Source organism: Alligator mississippiensis, chromosome 5 (genome assembly GCF_030867095.1).
Source record: "Alligator mississippiensis isolate rAllMis1 chromosome 5, rAllMis1, whole genome shotgun sequence".
Classification (NCBI taxonomy): domain Eukaryota; kingdom Metazoa; phylum Chordata; order Crocodylia; family Alligatoridae; genus Alligator; species Alligator mississippiensis.
In genome coordinates this window covers 18,154,881-18,174,904 of record NC_081828.1, presented here as the reverse complement: position 1 = coordinate 18,174,904, position 20,024 = coordinate 18,154,881, and the positions used below count along the sequence as shown (strand labels likewise).

At 45.1% G+C, this 20,024-nt stretch overlaps 1 protein-coding gene across 3 annotated transcripts in view; it reads right to left on the bottom strand.

Annotated features, from left to right (window-relative positions):
* The window catches only part of IL12RB2 (interleukin 12 receptor subunit beta 2), a 33,884-nt gene extending 16,025 nt beyond the window's left edge, over positions 1–17,859 (bottom strand). For 2 of the 3 annotated variants that reach the window (XM_059727923.1, XM_019489117.2), the window contains exons 1-10: positions 17,680–17,859; positions 17,038–17,142; positions 11,821–12,007; positions 11,475–11,570; positions 10,031–10,297; positions 8,954–9,068; positions 5,508–5,686; positions 5,191–5,333; positions 4,466–4,610; positions 1,982–2,061 (exon numbers count right to left, since the gene is read on the bottom strand). In XM_059727923.1, coding sequence (XP_059583906.1) covers positions 1,982–2,061; positions 4,466–4,610; positions 5,191–5,333; positions 5,508–5,686; positions 8,954–9,068; positions 10,031–10,297; positions 11,475–11,532 — 987 coding nt within the window. In that variant the 5' untranslated portion in view covers positions 11,533–11,570; positions 11,821–12,007; positions 17,038–17,142; positions 17,680–17,859. Of the gene's footprint in view, positions 1–1,981; positions 2,062–4,465; positions 4,611–5,190; positions 5,334–5,507; positions 5,687–8,953; positions 9,069–10,030; positions 10,298–11,474; positions 11,571–11,820; positions 12,008–16,272; positions 16,346–17,037; positions 17,143–17,679 lie in introns of those variants that run through there. The other variant, XM_059727924.1, reaches the window with a different exon arrangement.
* Between the last annotated feature and the right edge of the window lie 2,165 nt (positions 17,860–20,024).

Here is a 20,024-nt window from a genome sequence, read left to right as displayed (position 1 = left end):
AACTCTACTGACATCAGGAAAAGTACAAGCTCTCTGTCTCTGTCCTTCTTCCCCCACTTTGGGCAAAGAATGTACCCAAGCCTCCAGTTACACAGACTCACTAAAAATCTGTGTGTGCTGCTACTAAATTGATAACGAACATTGTTTAGGACTGGACTTTGTGTTTTGCCAAAAGCAGAAGCCAAGAGGTGGTATCCTTATAACACGAATTGAGTTGCATCACACTTTTCTTTTACCTATCTTGTTACAAACAATACCTAAGATTACTACAACAGAGATTAGAGGAGAAAAACCCGTTTCTTTCAGATGCACAAAAAACTCTGCTCTGTTCCACTGTTTCCCCTCTACAGTGGACTGACTTGGTCTTGTCTGGTTCTTTCATGCAGCAAGAAAACACTTAAAAAAAAATGCAATTTTATAATCAAACTGGCAAGGACCCAGGGCAAATGTAGTAACTGAAACTACCTTGAAGACCTTATTTGAAACCGATCTGAAATAAAACTGATAGTGTCACTCATATTTTCATCTTTATGGCAAAAAAACTAAGCGCATGCAGAACACCTTTTTGACTGTGCAATACTCTGTTTACTGTTGCAGTGAACACTAAAGTCTAAGTACCACATTGGACATGTGGTTAGTCTAATAAAAATATCATCTGCAAAAATCCTTGCCCCTTGCTTCTTTCCTAGACCATCATGGCTATGATCTCACTCTGTGTTTGTATCATATAAATGAGGCTGATGGATGTCTGGTCTGCTAAAGAAAATGTTGCTAACTCCCTGATCCTATTGCAAGTCTTGCATCTTAAAGCTGCAACTACTGGAGTCAAAGTATTATTTAAGAATGTATACTTTCACTTAACAAGGCCTCAGCCTCATGCTTCTAAAGAGAAGCTTGACAATGTGACTTGAGTAGCCTGAAGACTCAAAAGCGGAATGCAAAAAAAATGAACTCTTTAATTTTTTTAAGTAAATATAAAGATTTTTTTTCTGCGAGTTCTGCATGCTTGCAATACTGGAGAAATTCAATGTTCTTACTGTCTGCAAAGACGCTTGTGGTTTGGTTTTGTGTGGTTTTTTGTTTTGTTTGTTTGTTTGTTTTTCTGTTCAGTGTCTCCTGGAGGCAAGGCAAGCCAGTACAATGGGATATTGCTAGTAGTTTCATATTCTGGTATCACGAGAGGGCCCCAAGGATTACTTGGAAATTACAGAAGATCAAGATAAGAGGACTCTCCCGGTTGTAGTGTCTGTCACTCACAAGTTTCATGTGGTGATTCAACTTCGATTTGTCTTCCAGAGAAAGGAAGATGACCAAAAGATTTTTCTGAAAGCAGCAGAAGGGAGCCTGCTCATGCAGTGTACAGGGCTGTAGGCAACATCTTCCTTGCCCTGGTCTTTACTTGGATGGCACAACTCTGCCAATAACAATGCAAAACGGGCAGGGGGGAAGATGTATTCTCCTCCTCTTCTGAATAAAAGATTGCATTTTCAAACCTCAGATTCCAGAATGTCTTAAATTTCAGTTCTCACTGCTAGCAGGGAAGAGGAAGAGATTAGGACACTTGGGGATGAGGGTGTGAATATCATTTTCCCTTATCCCTTGGGAAGGGAGGTGAAATTACCTTTGAGGATAAGCCTTATAAAGAAAAAGAGTAAAAAATGCTAATTGGGGGTATGCTTTTATTTCTCAGGCTGTGCGCTTCTCCAGCTTCTGAGACCACCCCCCCCCAAAAAAAACCCAAAACCAAACAAACAAACAAACAAAAAACCTTCTCCGCTAGGCACCAGCTAGTCTGCCTGATTGCCCTTCCTGGTGCATCCTTTCTGCACCAGCCAATAAAGAGAAGACTCAATTTCCCTTACACCACAAGCGCAGGTTAGCTGCATCTTCCTCAGGCTGAATCCTGTGTCGACACAGTCTGTGCCCTAAACTGTTTTACCTTCTTTTTTTTTTAATTCACTTTATATTAAGAGACTCTTACCTTCCAAAAGAGAGTAACAGTTTGTCTTTGGGAATCTATATCCTGCATTACGTACCACACATCTAACAGCCCAACTGGCACTAGTTGGAAAAGAAAATGAGTGTTAATGAGAGCACTGTGACGCATATCAGCAAAATGTTAATAGTAATGATGTTGTTAACAACAGTCTTATATCTTGGCCCATGTATAATGGTCAGAGATGAGGGCACTTAAGAAATGTATTATTGGATGGGTGATGAGCACCAGTAGCAGGACTACAGACCGGTTATACCAGGAATGGCCCTAAAACAAAGGAGGCAATAACATTCTGGGGCACCCCTTCATATCTAGGGCATAAAAATGAGAGATGGTCATTGTCATAAACACATCTGGTTGTGCTCCCAGAGCTCTAAGTCTCTTCCTACTGTCTTGCTGCTTGTCCTGAAGATCAGACCAATTTTGCCTCAAGATAACTCCTTATCCCGGCAAGCCTCAGCTCCACTACCCTCATACCAGACCTTAGCTCTAGCAGGGGAATCCCTGCTAGCTCCAGGTGGCTTCTGCTTGGGTTGTAAAAGAAGGTTAGGTCCCTCCGTCGTCATCCCCACCCCCGCCCCCCTGCTGTGGAACGGGACAGCCTGGAACATGGCTCGCTCTGAGATCATTCTCTACCACAAGCAACCAGTAAAGTAACAAAACAATGAAAGGATTGTCTGCAGCATCCAGAAGGTTGGGGCTCCTCTTCCCTCTGGCGTCTGCTTCTTGCACCACCCCATGACGTTGGGCACCAGCGTGATGCCACTCCCTCACTCAGGAAGCTGAGGGTAGGACTGGGGCACCTGTGCCAGTGCACCCGTGTGTCCAGTGTGGTGTGCCTGGGGAGCGCATAGCTTACATTAATGCAGCCCCTGCAATATAAGGCCCTGCTGGTGCAGCCCATGCAATTTGCAGCCCTGGGTTGCTAAGAAATTGGACAGTCCTGTTTCATGTTGTGTGTTTTGCCATTTTTCCAGCTAAATGCTTCCCTGCAAGCTGTCCTAACTGAAATGTTTTCACTGAGCTGAAATCTAGCAGCTCAACAGGCATCCAGAAAGTTAAGTGAAGGAAACTGTTGAGGGGGGAGGGGAGTTCACAACTTCTTGCAGCAATCAATGCTTCATACAGAAAGTGATGCTGTCAGTAGTGGCAAACAGTGTGAGTAATTGTAAGATCCTGTAAATATCTTAGTAACTTGCAAAAAAAAAGAGGGGGGGTGGAAGGAAAGGTATACCTAAGATAAAAGAAGTTGAAACTAAACACACCTTTGAATGCAGACTTCCAGAAACTCTCATTTGAGAACTGAAACTTTGTAGGACCTTGCTGCATACAGTTCAATTTGAAGTCAAGCCAGCAGACATATGACCCCACAGCATGAGCAACATGTATCTGATATTAGAGTTGGCAGTGACTGATATTAATCTCTTCAGTCAGGCTGTATGTTCCTGGAAATGTCAGCTCTTCCTAATGCGCAGAGCAGTGAAAATGCCTCATGTTCATCCCATACTCTATTGTGGGCTTAGCTGCTTCCAGTACAAATGGCCAGATTCTGCTCTGTCACAACAGTGTGGAGCTCAAGGGACTTGTGCATTCAGCGTCCTGCATTTCAGTGACGAAGGTGGCACTTTAACTAAAGCTCATTTGACAAGCTCTAGTTAAAGTGCCCCCACCGCCATTTTGAAGCACAGGGAGGCTCAATACATGAGACACTGAGGTTGCTGGAGCATGCTAATTAGCATGATAATTAGCACGCTCCAGCAAACTAAATTAATTAAGTCTACGCCACCACACTGTAATTACAGCATGTTGGAGGAGACGTCTCACACATCTGCTGGCACCTCAAGGTGCTGCCCTACCTCCCGCTTGCCTTCAGACTAACACTGCTTAGCTTGCTCTCTCTGCTCCTGGATGAGACAAATCAGGTAGTTTTCTAGCCCGCTCACCAGGCTCCTCAGCAGTCTGCCAGTCTTGCCCCTAGTTAGCTGCTCCCAGCTCATGGAGATCTAGGAACACTGGTTCTCAACTTGCCCTGTTTATGACTCATCACCACTAGGTTTCCAGTAGCCCCTCAGGCACAGCATCCTAATGCTTTTGGTTACTCAGGACATCTGTGAGCAAAGACTGAATCCTGGGTTGCTGTGCTACTCAATTAACACAGGTGGTGAGAAAAAAAGGTTTTGCTCTTTCCCCAACTAAACGACCACAGCTCTCCAAGCTGCCTGGCTCCCAAGCTCTACTAGCTTCTTGGCTCTCAGCTTGGCGGGCTTCTGGGACTCTAAGCTACATGCAGAGCTTCAGAAACACTGAAAAATGTTCTTGTCCGTCTCTCTCTCTGGAGTTACACCACTGTACCTGAGTAGAACTTGCCCCAGATTTTGTATGCATTTGGTTTAACTTGTTCTCAAATTATTTCTATACAGATTTTTACACACAGGCTAAATGCAACAACCTGCACATTTTTTTTATTACCAGCTTCCGGAGTCCGTGTTTGAAATGTACTCCAGTCACTCCATATTCCACGGCTGGGATGAAACCTGCAGCTAACCTGAAATTCATACTCTGTATGTGGCTTCAGATCATGCAGGCTGTATCTTCTAGTACTTAACCAGTTAACCTTTAATGAAATTAAGGTTTAAGCATATTTAATAAGGGCTAAAGACAGCAATGCTCTGAATTTTTTATGTTTGAATCATGTGCAGCAAAAAAACCCCTTTAAAATTAATGAAAAACTAATTCTGAGCAGCTTCGAATAACCTATGATAAAAGAACCATAATGAATTCTTGCAAAGACTTGCAATTCTGTGAATTCTTTGGGGGAGGGGGAAAAGCCCACTATTTAACTATGGGTAGATTATCACATCTTCCACTGTTTAATGTTTTACACACTATTTCTACATTTTTATGCTATTACATTTATTTGAAGCCTGACTTGGCTCCCATTTAAAGGCCTCCATTAACTTCAGTGGGAGGTGGGGTACTTGTTTAACTTAACAAATGGAAGCTATGTGATTTCATTTTAAGTTATAAAAAAAAAGTCAGAAATACTTTTGTGTGTGAACAAAGGGTTGTACCAAACACTCAGGTTCTTCTCTGGCAAAGACTCAAATGTCTGACTTCATTGGGACTATTCATATAACTATAGTAAAGAAAACCCCAATAATCAACCAGTCCCACCCCCCACAAAGTAGTATTACCATAGTCCACTGCTGGCTGGTAATTGGTCGATATCTCAGTCTAAAGCGTTGTGTTGCTTGTTGATCCTGCCACAAAATGGTGCAATTTGTTGCAGAATTATTGTCAAATTTCACTGTAATGTCTGTTGGGGAGCGAGGTTTCACTAGTAGCAGACAAAAAAAGGCCACTTAGATATACGGTAGAATGTAAAATGTAATGCTGCAGTAGCAATAGCCCTTTAGTTATTCAGACTACTTATTACATTTATTTAGATTTGCACTGGCATATTCAAACATTTCTTACCAAGCACCCAGAATACACTAAAATAAACATTTACCTATGTCTATTAACATGAATGTGAGTGGCTGTGAAAAAGCACTTCCCAGTCCATTTGAAGCAGCAACCACAGCTGTGTAAGTGGATTCAAAATTCAGCTTTTTTCTCAGATCCAGTAAGCCATATTTATTATTCACATTCTCTTCTAAAAAACTGAAGATATCTGTTCCATTTGACAGCCTAGAAAAGAAGATCAATTCTTGCTTAAAGTTTTCAACACACATTCTATGGGGCAGATGTAACAGGGTGAACTTCCCTCTTTATCTCTGGACAACTATGCAGGTTTAGACCAGGTGGGAATCTGGCATTGTTTCTTCTCATTAATATACAACCTTCTTCAACTGATGGCCACTTCTAATGGAGAAGAAATGACATGATCTGACAGATTAGCACTTAACTGTAGTTGTTTTAAACCACAGGTGTTGAACTAGAGGCCAGACTAGGACTGATCCCCCTGTTCAGTGCTCATGGCAGCTGGGCCAAGCTCACATACTGCACACAGCATATGGTGGCCCCAGGGCTCGCTGTGCACATGGGGCTAACACAGGGCATGCACTGCCCGCATTGTGCAGCCTGGACCTAGTGCTGCAGGCAACACAAGGAGTTGGTCCAGAGCACTGCATGCAGCCCTTGCCCCAGCCCCACTATGTCACATCCAGAGTATTCCCTGTGCTAACGCTGCATGCGCAGTGAGCCCTGGTGCCAGAGTGTGCTGCATGCAGTGCATGAACTGGCCTGAACTGGCCAGGCACATTGCATGTAGCACAGGTGGCCAGTCCATGGCATGTACCATCCCACTGGACTGGCACTTTGTGCTCATCCCAGCATGGCCTAATCTGCACTAGTCCCAGAGCGAGCACGCAGGGCTATGCCATCAGGGCACCACATGCAGTGCCTGCCCTGGACCAACTCCATGTTGTGTGCAGAACATGTGGCACTGAGTCCAGCCCACGTTTTGCATGCAATGTGGGGGGACTGGGGATGGGTTGGTCCAATGACCCCATGGGCCAGATCACGCAGCTCCACAAGCCAGATCTGGCATGCAAGCCATATGCTTGATACCCCTAGTTTAAATACTTTATACCACAAATGTAAAGCAAACTGCTAAAATGATTCTGGGCTGCAAGTATTTGGGTAGATTACTTCTATAACAATGGAAAAATAAACTACATTGTCTTTGTTAAGAACGGTAAGCAGAGAGGTATGTGGTGACTAGGAGTTTTGTTTGTTTGTTTTTGGTATGTCTTTTTTTTTTTTTTTTTTTTTGCATAGTTTATGTGAAACAGTTGTCCAAACACAGAACTTAAAGCCAGAAGATTGACTAGGATAGTCCCAGTCCACCAATAACACCTTCTGGTCTGTCACTAACTTTCAGTCTGAGATTAAGTGAGCAAACCCTTTAACCTCCTTGCCTCCTTCTCTTAACCTCTGAAGTAGAGATGCTTGCATCTGCATGACAAGGTGTTTGTGGCTGACTAGCCTATCTTAGTTAAGGTATGTAAAGTGCTGTGAAGATGCACAAAGGTATAGACATGCTAATTAACTGTCAAATGTACTGTGAGAAAAATCTGAGACACCCTTCACATGTTTTCCTCCTTTTACTTGTCATTTGATTTCTCATCATATTTTTGGATTGGAGGGTGTCAAGCTTCTACAGGCAGTCCTCAACTTACAACATTTATAAATTGACACCCTGTTTCCACTTTCTGACATCAGTTTTGACTTTACAATACTTGATTCAGCGTGACACCATGCCAGCGAACAAGTTCGCTGCGTCGCCCATCTCCCGAACATCTGGACACTTTCTTTAAGAAAGCAGACAAGACTCCAGAAAAACTTGCAGCCAAGACTCCTCCCAAGAGCCCTTCAAAAAGTCCAACCAAAAGCCCTTCAAAAAGTCCAGCAACGTCACTTCAAAGAAGTCCTTCCAAATCAGTATGATTGCTATTTACAATATAAATACATTAATGTAGCTATACAAAAATCTAGAACTCGTTTTCAAAATCATACCTTCTATTAATGTAGCTATATTATCTGTAATTAATGTAGCTCTATTACTCATCTATAATTGATTAAGTACAAAATTCTGGGTTATTTTTGGTGAAAATAGGGTATCAGGCCTTGGTTCAGGAACCAATCCCCCATTTATAACTTTGCTTCCAATGGGAAAATCAGTTCTGAATTGCAACTTTTTGACTTAAGACACGGTTTTCAGGAACCAATTGTGTCGTAAGTCAGAGGACTGCCTATATTACCTCTACAAACAGCAATGCTATCTGGTAACCAGAACTAAAAATACTGACCATCAGTATTAAACTACATCAGTAGTTTAATTTAGGAATGGGGCAACTAATTAACAGCCCATGGCACTAACTTTGGGGGGCAGGGGGTACAAAAATACCAGTGGCTGCAATGGCAGCTGACTTGCACTGTGGCAGCCAGCCCTGCCCAGGTATCATGTGGCTGGTGCAGGTGTGCAGCTGCCCAGCTGTGCCTCTGCATACCAGGAGGGAAAGGGGAACCAGCTGATACAAAAAGCCTTTGGGAGGCCATTCTGGCTAGAGGGCAGCTCAACGTGTTCAGCTGTCTCCAAAGGGCAAAACACCATTCTGAGTGGAAAGAGGTCTTGATAAAGTGCTTGTCATCTCCTGTACTTTGTGACTGAAAGAGACTTGATTTACTTCTCCTGGCACTTCAAGGTGCAAAGTTTGTGTGCAGCTCCCTACCGTCATCCTCTGTTGGAAAGCTTCCACAGTGGACTCTGATCTGCTCTAGTGGGGGTATTAATAGGATTAAAAACTAAATCTCTCTTCTATCTCTGGTATCTGAGCAGCAAAGGAGGATAACACATTTCTAAGCCATTGCCACTAGCCAGGTTGCAAGTCACAGCTATAGGCCAGTGCTTCCCAAACTTTTCCTCAGCATGACCCCATTTATGCCCCATTTGCTCAGCATGGCCCCTCTCTCCCAACCCACAGCCCCCCTACCCCTGCAACCCCATCCACTAATCTTGCAACCCCATCTGGGGTCGTGACTTGCAGTTTGGGAACTGCTGCTATAGGCTTTAGGTCTCTTCTTGGAGGTACTTCCAGTCATACAGGAACAGGCCAGAGAGTAAGTGAGGGCATCCCTGGAGCACAGCAAGCTGCTTTCCAGTATTAAACATTAACTTCCAAGGGGAAAGCATCACATGATGCAGTCTTTGTACTGTTGTGGTCACGTAGGGGCTGTGCTGCTATAGATAAAAACATGAGCTGACAGATGCTGTATGCAACCAGAATAACCTTTAGTTCCCTGGGAATCTTGCACTACCTCTACTTTGCTCCTCCCTAAAAAACTTCTGCCTTGATAAAAAGGAGCTGGTCTGCCAGAAACAGTAAAGATTTTTGCCCACAGAGATATTACTTGCTTCTATGTTTAAGGGATCCCCGTCCATCAGTTACTTACTGCAGCATGTATGTAGTGTTTATGTGGGTAAATCTTCCTTTATCCCATCTACAAGTTGGATTGCCATCTTCTCCAAACTGAATACAGGATACATTTGTTGGCTGATCTGGAGGATCTTAAGCAGATTTTCTTGTCAATAGTTGGAGAAGAAATAGGTAACTGTTTTTTCACATGAGAAGTCTGGTATGTTTTTTGTGTTTTTAGGCCCTGTTTAGAACACACCTATCCTTTAAATCAGGCTATTTTTTCACAGGAGACCAAGCTAAGGGCCTAATCATCACTGACTATTCTGCACAATTTGTCTCTCCTAACAGGAGGCTCCCAATGGACATGAGCCTAAATGTGGACAGCTCTCTACAGAATCAGGCCCAAAAGCTTCGCTTACAGCAACTCACTGCTGGCCCCTTAAAACAAAACACACCAACGGGAAATACCCCTTGCACCACACCAGTTAATACAGACTACTCTGAATGCTCTGGGATCCCATTAACACAGATTCTTATGATCCCTGCTGGGGTGGGAGGACTGCAGGGAGCTTGCCTTGCCCCCAAACCACAGATCTGGGGATCACCTGGAAGCCAGCTCCATCTATTCAGAGACCCTTTTCCAGTAGTCCCTATATCGGACTCTTTCCCAGACCCATACTGTTGTGGACCCTTCCATATAACACTTCCTGAGGATCTTTCCCTTCCACACCAAATGTTTGTGCCACATTAATCCAGTTTGTTTGGTGGGGGGAAGGACAATACACAAACACACAGGGACAGTGATGCATGTGTCCAAATTGTCCCCAAAGAAATGACAAGGAGACAAAGACAATTTTGTCACATACATCCTCCCATATGTGGTATTCAGTATACGCAGAGCCCTTTGGGTACCATGTTGCCTGGTCTAGGTAACCACCTTTCAGCCTACAGTACTTTAGTATAAGTGAATTAAATCTACCCATCCCCTGATGCCCTTTTGGAAGGAGTTCTCCCATTTTCAGCTTTTGAAGGTGTCCTCAGGGGCCCAGTGCACTTGCCAGCCAGGGGAGAATGCGCAAGAATAACAAATAGCGAACCAATGTTTCCTTACTTCCAGATTCTATATCGATTCCACAAATGAGCTTTTTTGTGTAGTCGCATAACAATTTGCAAGTAAACACGAGTCTGCCATAGTCGAGAACTGAAATGTCAGTGCTTATTTCAGTGCCATGAATGCTTTTTATGTCAGAGCCATTATGGAATATGGCTATCTTGTTGCATCGCTCATGTTGCGTTAGCCGGCATGAGAGGGTGATATTAGATCCGTACAAGACTTGAGAAGCAGTGTTTGAAGACATATTTCCTTTCTGGCATTTTTCTGCAATACAATGGGGAAAAACAAATAGTTAATAAGTGCAAGAATTATAAGGCAAAAGAAAATCCTTCATTAGTAGCTGCACAACAATTCAGGGTTCTAGATTATACCTGTTTATTGTACACTTTAGTAAATGATTATTACCTGTTTATTGTACACTTTAGTAAATGTTCACTGATTTGATTAAAAAAGAATCCTGAACAAAAGCCCAACTGCTTTATTTCATAACATACAGTATGACCCAAGTTAGCACTAAAGGGAAATAAAGTTAAACTATTTTCAACTAAAATGGCCCTTTCAGACCCTTGGAATCAATAAAAATCAAAGAGAGGAAGGAGACCAACCTTATAACCAGCTGAAGTGGGTAATGGAAAATGATAGAACATATTTTCTATTTACTTATTTATTTGTCATTTTCTGGCAATCATTTACATGCAAGATACATCCCTCACATAACCAACAGCAGTCATCTAACTGGGGAGAGGGGGGACAAAAAACCTCTTACTACAGGTTATTTCCTGCCTACAGCCTTGAATTTGCATTTTCAGTTTTGGTTGTAAGTGCTGTGGAAGTTATCCATTCTTGCTTGTATTATGCATGTTTTGTTCTGAAAACTATTGCACCTTTTTCGCTTTGCACTTTGTATAGTTTTAACTGTACAACGTGGGTATATGAGGCTGTCACATGAGAACACTACTATCATTTACCTACTACAAACAGGTGCAACTGCAAAGAGGTACTGGATCTACCATCTAACAGTGTTGAATCTACTGTTAATGAACTTTATAAGGAAATTATAGAGCAAATACAGGGTGACAACAAAGTAACAACCACCTAAAGAAGTCAAAGGTAAGAAAAGTATTTGCTAACAAACTACTCAGAATGAAAGAAAAACAAAATTAGCATATTTAAGAGCTTTGTCTAAGCCAGTGATTTTTAACCTTTTTTTATTTCCTCTAAAAAAAATTTGAATGGAGGTGAGGACCTCTTTGGAAATCTTGAATGGAGGTGTGGACCCCTTTTAAATTTGTAAGTGTGGGTATTCACAGACTTTTGATTGATCACTAGTTATAGCTGTCTTTTGCAGATCCCTTAGACATAGTCTGCAGACCCCCGGGGTCCGTGGACCACAGGTTGAAAACCACTGGTCTAAGCATTCAGAAACAAAACATATTTTTACCTGTTACTGCCTGCACCAAGAACCAAACTGCTAAGTGCACAATCCACTTGAAGAACATCTTTTCTCTCTCTCTAAAGTGAAATGAATGTCTTTTCCCTGTTTTTAAAAAGTGGAAAAAGCAACATTTAAAACATTTCTTTTGCTCAAGTGTCTACAGCCCCAGAATATCCAAAACACTTGTTACAATACCTAGCTAAAAATGCTTTCACACAGAGGGGTAAATTGTGACTCTAACCAAAGCGTTCAGGAGCAGCCTTGGCATTATAACAGCCACTCCTGGAGGCGCTGCAACTCAGACGAGCAAAATATTTATGGGAATAGGATCAGGTCCTGGTTCACTTCCTACCTTTTATCCATTGTGTGTCCTATGCACCTACAGAGGGTTGTTCATAATTGAAGATTTAAGAGTAAATTTCCCAGTTCTTTCCAGTTGTACAAGGCCAAAATCTTGCTGAACTCTGAAGAAGTGGGCACTCCCAGTAGTGGAACTGTAGAACTTTGTGTGCTAAAGAATTAAACTCAGTGATCCATCCCTGAGGGAACACAAGTCAGGGGACGGGTTAAATGCACAATAAGGACAGAGTACTCAGTGAATAAACTATGCATTGATCCACAAGCCAAAAAGTCCTTGGTGGGACAGTGAGAAGGAGCTGATAGTACTGGTGCGCATTGAGGGATGTGATAGTATTACTCAGGCGTGTCTATACGTGCATTAAGACACTTTTCCTAATGCACGTTACATTTAATACTTCTAATGCAGGGGGTTTCAAACATTTTTAGCAAGTGTACCCCTTCCGTCTCAAAGTTTCAGCTTATGTACCCTCTCTATATATTTTGTTGTTGGGGGGAGGGGGGCGATTGAGGCCCCATGGTGAGGGAGGGAGTGGGGCAGGAGCGGGGCATGGGGACGAGGGTCAGCTCCCGCTGCTGTGTAGACCCTGGGAGGGCATGGGGGGCATGTGCCCCCAGATCTGTGCATGGGGGGCAGGCGGGATGCTGCTGTGAGCTGGGTTGCTGGGCTCTTCCTGGCGGAGGGCTGTGCTCAGGGTGGGCTGCAGTGGCACTGAGAGGGGGGCTGTGGGAGGGGGTTGCAGCCACCCCAGAATTCACCATAGCCCCCCCACCCTCCCCCTTCCCAGCACAGTCCAGCCCAACACCCCTGCCATGAACAGCCCAGTCCTGCCCCGGCCCCAGCCCGCCGTGCCCCGTGGGCAGTTCCGGGGGTACATGCCCCCCATGCCCTCCTGGGGTGTGCACAGGGCATGGGCAGGCTGGGGCTAGGGCTGTGCCGGGCTGTTCCTGGCAGGGGCTGGGCTGGGCTGTGCTCAGGGTGGGCAGCAGCAGTGCTGGGAGGGGTGCTACGGGCAGGGCTGCAGCCACCTCAGAATTTGCCGTAGTCCCTAACACCCCTGTCAGGAACAACCCGGCCCTGCCCTGGCCCCGGCCCACCACGCCCTGCATGCAGATCCAGGGGCACATGCCCCCCATGACCTCCTGGGGTACACGTAGCAGGGACAGCTGCCCCCCTGTGCAGCTCATTCCCACGCCCTGCCCCTACTGGGCAGCCTGTGTCCCAGCCCCACTCACAACAAACTTACCAGCCGGACCAGGCTGCTGTCTTGGCCACCTGCATGCTGTGCTGCTGCTGCAGGCATGCACGTGGAGTTCTGCATACCCCCTACAGCCTTTTTAAGTACCCCTAGGGGTACCCGTACCCCTAATTGACAACCACTGCTCTAATGTGAGGTACTACACAAATGTGCATTAGTTTGCCTTAATGCACAAAAATGAACGCACACAATTTTTAAGTGAAGCTTAATGTGTAGTAGCTTATTTTTCTGTGCATTAAAGTGTCACTTAAAAAAACATGGTATTACAGTAATGCACAGTAAAATAGGCTACTAAGCATTAAAGCTCATGTGTAAACATGCCCCTGATGCATTCTAGAAGGACTCTGTCCTCTGTGCGCTCCAATACTGGTGCCATCTTCAAAGGCTATGTACTCTGACTACTACAAGCAACTGCAAATTTTGCTCTACGTGATTGGACTTTCTCTTAGGTGAATAGACTAAATGAGGGGTCCAGATTGAAGTCCTCTATCTATACAGCAGGGCAGAGGCAGTTACATTTTTCCTTGCTAAGTATTTCAGACACATCCTGGAGAAAACCCTTGTAGAAATAATAGTATAAACCAGTTTCTCTACTGACCAAATGACTATGGAAAATGCTATTCTAGTATTAGGATATGTCAAATTCTGCACCTCCAAGTGGGCTGCAAACAATTGTTTTAAATGAAAGCAGACGCTTTCAAACAATGCCATGATCCCACGGTTTGGAATGTTTTAAGAAAAGCACCAACTAACATGAGATGCTAGATGAAAATCACAGGAATTGGCAGAGTTACAGTCCCTTAAACCATTTAGTCCCCCAGAATGAAATGTAGAAGACAGGACCAAGATATGGCTGACATCTAATATGTTAACTGATTTTTTTTAACCCTCTAATAAGCAAGTGCCAAAGCATGTGTTGTGGAATATTTTTTAAACAACAAAAAAGCCACCTCCCCCCCATCAATAATTTCAAAAAATAAAATACAAATATTTGATTGGCCATGTACAAGACTATAGTAGTTCTAGACGCATGTTCAATATAATTTAAGTATTTGAACTTTGACGAGAAGTAACTCCAGCAAGTGACATAGTCCAACCTGAATTTGATATCTTAAGACCATCGTTTTCTATCCCAGTGTCTGAAAGCGGTACTGTTTTTCCCCCCTTTTCACTGCCATGCTGTACATCTTTACTGTTCAAACAGCAGGGAGGAAACGGGACAATTTCTTATAGTTCCTGACATATTGATAAAAATGCTTCTATTGCTATATTTTCATAATTTAGTGCTTTACTTTAAACAGAAGAGTTTGTGCTTCTAGATGCCCTGCAGATCCTGAACCCTCTTCACCTAACTTGGGTAGACACACGACTAGGATACTTTCAGAGAATCCAGTCTTCGTTAACTTCATTTTATATTAATATGAAGTTGGAGTTTTTCATTTTCAGGCTGTTTTTATCTTTTGGTGCGGCAGGGGAAGCAGGGGCTATGGGTTCTTCCTTTTTTTCTCAGAGAGGCATTGGAAGTGATATTTGGTGTCTCGTAATTTTCAAAATCTCATGCGTTTCTAATATCTAGATACGCCTTTGCTCACTATTTAATCCTGCAACTTGAAATCCCTCAAATCAAAATCTTAAGACAGAGGCTGAAGAATTTTAAACACATTTGATTACAGTGTACACAGTAAGTATCAACCACTACAATGATGAACAGTCATTGCATTAATGTGCTTCAAGTAAATGGCAGACAAGGTTCTTTGGGTGACTCTGATATCTTTTATTAGACCAACTTAAATAGTTGGAAAACAATTTTTAAGCAAGCTTTCGGGTTCAAAAACCCTTCGTCTGGCTAAGGAAGTTTCATTCATCCTGGATGGATGGAAGAGCGCACACCAACTGCTGAAACTTCCTTAGCCTGACAAAGGGTTTTTGAACCCGAAAGCTTGCTTAAACATTGTTTTCCAACTATTTAAGTTGGTCTAATAAAAGATATCAGAGTCACCCAAAGAACCTTGTCCTTAGACCAACACGGCTACAACCTACACCCCTTCAAGTAAATGGTGGGTTTTCCAATAAACTGAAAACTGTAAACATCCTTCAGGCAACTTGCTTTATGATAGCAAAACTATACCTGCAATACAGCCTGAGTCAACACAGCAACATAGCATCTATTCATAGCCTCTCACCCACTGCTTACTGCTAAAAGTCTACATAATATAAGCGCTATTAAAAAAACCTTTCACATTGTAAACAAAAAAGTATGTGAGTAAAAAGTAGACAATATAATATTTTATTTAAAAAAAACTTCAAAGAAGTGCAAAGATAAAACTTGCAGTTTTCTTTTCTTTTTTTTTTTTTAAGCGGGTGGGGAGGGGGAACCTTTTAGGTACCGTATCTATAAAGCGGCTGAACTAAAAGACAGCAGAGATTCTCCTTAATGCAGCAGTTCACGAACTCGGGCAGATTGCACGCCACCAATTTAAAACGATGCAACCTTAAATACCACCAGCAAAGTGTTTCAGTTCAACCTTAAATACCACCAGCAAATTTTTGTCATTGAAAGTAATTATAACAAATCTGTTAACGCCTACCACCGTCAGGCTGTCTGCGCAGCACTGCTCGTACCCGCGCCACAGACGGGCAGCCCCCGGGCGCCGGGGCCTTGCTTATAAGGCTCCCTTCAAGGCTAAGGCCACCGGGACCCGAAGAAAAGCTGCGGACTGTGGAAACTGCATCGAGGGATGTCGAAGACCGGTAGTCATCAACTTGTACTTTTGGTTTACGACAAGTTGTTTGCCGAGTGCGCACTTTACACGGGCTTTGCTGGTCTCAAGGGACATCTGTCCCCGCCAAAAGCAAGGTGTTGCACGAGGAAAGCCCCGCTCCCCCGAAAGCAGGCGAGCAGGGCCCTGGCCGGGGGCGGCGTGATGCTGAAACCCGCGTCAAACACCGCTTCTGTCCGCCGCTCCCTCCCTCCCTCCCGCGCGACCAGGGCTTGCTGCTGAAATCCCGGATCTTTTGGAGGCTCCGCTTTTAACCACAACCTCCCCGCTGCCCCGGAGAAGGGGTCGGCGCTGGCGGGGCCGGGCCGGGCCGGGCCGGCCGCGCGCGGGGCATCCCCCGCGACGAGGCGACGGGCCCGTCACGACCACCTTCCCCCGGGGAGCCGCCTCCCCCCGCAGGGGCCTTACCTCCGCCGCCGGGGCGCACGTGCGCGGCAGCACCGGGGCCGGGACAGCGCTCGGCGGAGCCCTGCGCCCGCCCGCCCGGGGCCGCGTGGCGGAGAGCCCGGCACGCCGCCCCCGAGCCGCTGCCGCGCCGGGGAAACCTCCGCGCCAGAAAGCGCCGCGCCGCGCCGCGCCGCGCTCGCTGCCACTGCCCGGGCGGGGAGCGCCGCCCCGCTCCGCCCCGCCCCGCCCCGCCGCCGCGGGGACACCGCCCGGGGCCGGGGCCGCACACGCCCGCAGCCTGCTCCTGGGGGGCCCCTCCCCGAGGGGCGCCAACAGCAGCTGCCCAGCGACTCGTGGGGGGCGAGGGAGGGCGGCTCCCGCTGTGCCCCGGGCGCCCAGCGTCCTTGCCACGGCACCGAGCCGAGCCGAGCCTTGGAGGGTGTCGGCGTGCCGGGGGTGCACGCAGGGGCCTGGTCCTCGTTGTGGCCCCTTCGCCGCCCCCCGCCCCAGGGCGCGGCACCGGCCAGGCCAGGGCTTGCCGCCCCTCGGTTGCCTGCCACAGCCCGCCCGGGCCCTGCCGCCCGCCGCGGCGCCGGGTGCTTGCAGCGGGGTGGGGAGGACACGAACGGCTTGTTGCTGGCAGCAGGGACACGCGTGCCTTGGGGCAAGGGACCAGGGCTGCTCTGCCACAACAAGCATTGGGCTCCTTGTGGCTCCCGCACCATCTGCCCAAAGGCATACATGCCAAGCAAATACCCTTTGGCACGTGTGCCAGGGGTTGCCTACCCCTGCGCTCTTCATCCGTGTGTTGGGGCGCTCTTCATCCGTGTGTTGGGGCGCTCTTCATCCCTGAGGGGCTGGAGCCACGTCCAGCTCTTGGTGGGATGCAGTCTGGCAAGAAAGGAAATTATTTATTTTTTTCTTTTGTCTCATTTAAAGTCCCTCAATTAAAACAGCTGCAACCTCTGCTTTGAACGCAGGCAGTTAGTTAGATCTGCTCTATTCATTCTGTCTTTGTAAGTATCACAACCTGGCTTAAAGGGCTTCTAGAAGCAGCCACGTGCAACGGTCCCCATTGTGCAAAGCACTGTAAAGCCCCGCTGCCCCTGTGCCCAACTTTTGAATCAAACCTTTGCTATTTTATTTCAATTTTAGTTGGAGTCGTAGAAGCGTGGAGAGGTAGGGCTCGGAGGGACCTCCAAGGTCATCTAGCCCACGTGTAAATTGCAGAACAGCTACTTGAAGAATGGAGTTTGTTCCTTTCTTGCCCACTGTCATTTTCTTTTCTCTTTTCATACTCTTATTTTCAGCTTCAGGGAACCTGTTCCTTCATATTAGTCAATTTTTTGTTATCAACCAGCTCAGCAATATCAGCTAGAACAGAATACAGAAGGTTAAAGAAAATAATAGATTGTCACCAATATTTACCTTGTTAAAATGCTCTTGCAATATATATTTGTCCTTTCTCCTTTTTTTCCTTATGCTTTACAGTGCCTTGCACAATGGGGTCCTTTTTATGCGGCTGCTTCTAGAAGCCCTTTCAAGCCCTTGTCCCTTCTCCTACTCTTTGATGAGAGTAAGTGGGTGCTGCTGATAAAGTGAGTAGCTTGAGCTGGAGTACTTTGAATTTTGGAGCCCAGGTGTTCTCTGGATGGATATGCAAATGACTGCTTTCACAAAAGACACTTGTGAAGCCTGCAGGCTCCGGAAGGTTAATCTTTGAACTTTAGTCTCCTCAACACCTCCTCTACCCAAACCCAAAGTAGTGGTAGTAGAAAGTGCTGACAACATTCACAGCACTAGCTGGTGTGAATAGTGCAGTTCTGGATCACATACCCTTTGAAAACCTGCATTTTACCAGTTTCAGTTTAGATGTAAACTTCTGTTTTCTGCTGAATGCTTACATTTTTCTTTGCCCTGCAATCATCCATAAGCACTATAGGTAATCCCACCATAGTTTCTCTGTACCATCTACAAAGCAAAGATTCCTGTTATTTTAGGTAGGAAATAGCAATTTACATTTCAGGGTCAGATTCTGATACCTTTGCTTATATCCAGGCTCAATTCATCATTGCCAAGCATGTTGCTTACAAGTTTGCATCAGTGGAAAGCAGGTGTCAGATGCTGCCAAATCAGAACAGTAGTGCTCTGAGCTCATTTCATTTGTGTGAGTCATGTGGTTAAGAAGTGCCTTACTCTACCCCTTATGCCACTAACGAAAGAAACTAGCATAAGCAGGGGCATCAGAATCTGGTTCTTACTAGCATTATGGAGAAGAAAAGAAAAGAAATTAGGCAAAAACCAATCCATATTACCTAGGTTAAGTTAACAGCACACTGCCTTTAGCTTTTTAAAGAGTAACAATACATTAATGGCATCTATTTTACTATTTTTAATATTATACTATTCATACTGTGACAATCCTCAGGCTTCTAGGATCAGTCAAGATGAAAGCCCTGTTGTGTGTTATATAAACCCTAGCAGCCTGGTGTCGGGCTTTTGAATCAAATCTTTTTTTCCTGTTGTTTCAAACTTTTGTGGATGGTGTTTGTAAATAAAAAATGCTTTTATAGACAATATATTATGCTCATCAAAAAGTGGAGGCACTCCACAGGATTATAGGGAACATATATTAAATAGGTTAATAGATGCATTTGATTACAAGCATTTCTAATATGCTGAACATCATTTCTGTTTCTATGTAAAGGATTGCAGATTCTGTTACAAAGATCAGTACTTCGTGTAGCTATTTACAACCATGCTTCATAGCTAGAAGATAGAATTAATCTGGAGATTAAAAGCTTGAAGATGCCTTGAGTAACAATTCCTTCCTCTGGGGTTGGTGAGCTCTTCCTGCAAAGTGCTGAGCACTGTGGCCCTATTTCAAAAGAACATTTAAATATGTGGGACTCAGAGAACTTTTGCATGTTTAAAGTTACATGTTTGTAAATACTTTTTGCTAGAGTGGGACTGAAGTGCTCTTGCAGGATAGATCACTAAAAGGAAACAACCACTGCACTCCACAGTGAAGTCCCACAGCACAGTGATAAAGGACAGAAATGTCCCATCACCAGTGGCAGCACACTTCACAGAATAACCACTCCATCTCTGATGTCACAGTCTTTGCTCTCAAATGAAACCTACACAAAACCTTCAAAAAACAGTCCTGGGAACAAGATTCACAGCTTCACTGGACACGGAAACACCTATGACTTAACCCACAGACAGTGATTTTATGGCTCATTACAATTTACCTGGTCCTCCTGTTAATCTCTCTTTGTTCTACAAGTCATAAAGCTCTCTTCCTTTCTTCCTTTTTGGGGTGATCTTATTAAAATAAGTCATTTTTAACTACAGCAACTGTTCTTTACTTGGTCTGCAACTACTTCAGATAACTTCTCTAGGCATATGGGCATGTGGAGGACAAGTCTCTTACAGCTGCAAGGTTCCCCCTGTTTGGGCAGCCTTGCAGCTCCGGGAGAATGTCCCTTGCTCCCCCCATGCTCCCAATGCAACTGGAAGCACACAGGGGGTGGGAGACAGCTATGTCGCTGCTGCAAGACTGTCCAAGATTAAGCAGCCTTGAAGTTGTGGGAGTTTTAGGCCCCAAAAGCCAGGGACCCAGGGGTCAGGGTCAGGGAAACTGTCCTCAGCCCCTCTTCTCACCTCCAGCTTTAAACCACCTTGTGTGCACCCATGTGGGCTTCACAGCAGGTGATTTAAAATGGGGGGGGAAGGGGGAGTGAGCTGCCTATTGACAGCCTGCCCCCTTC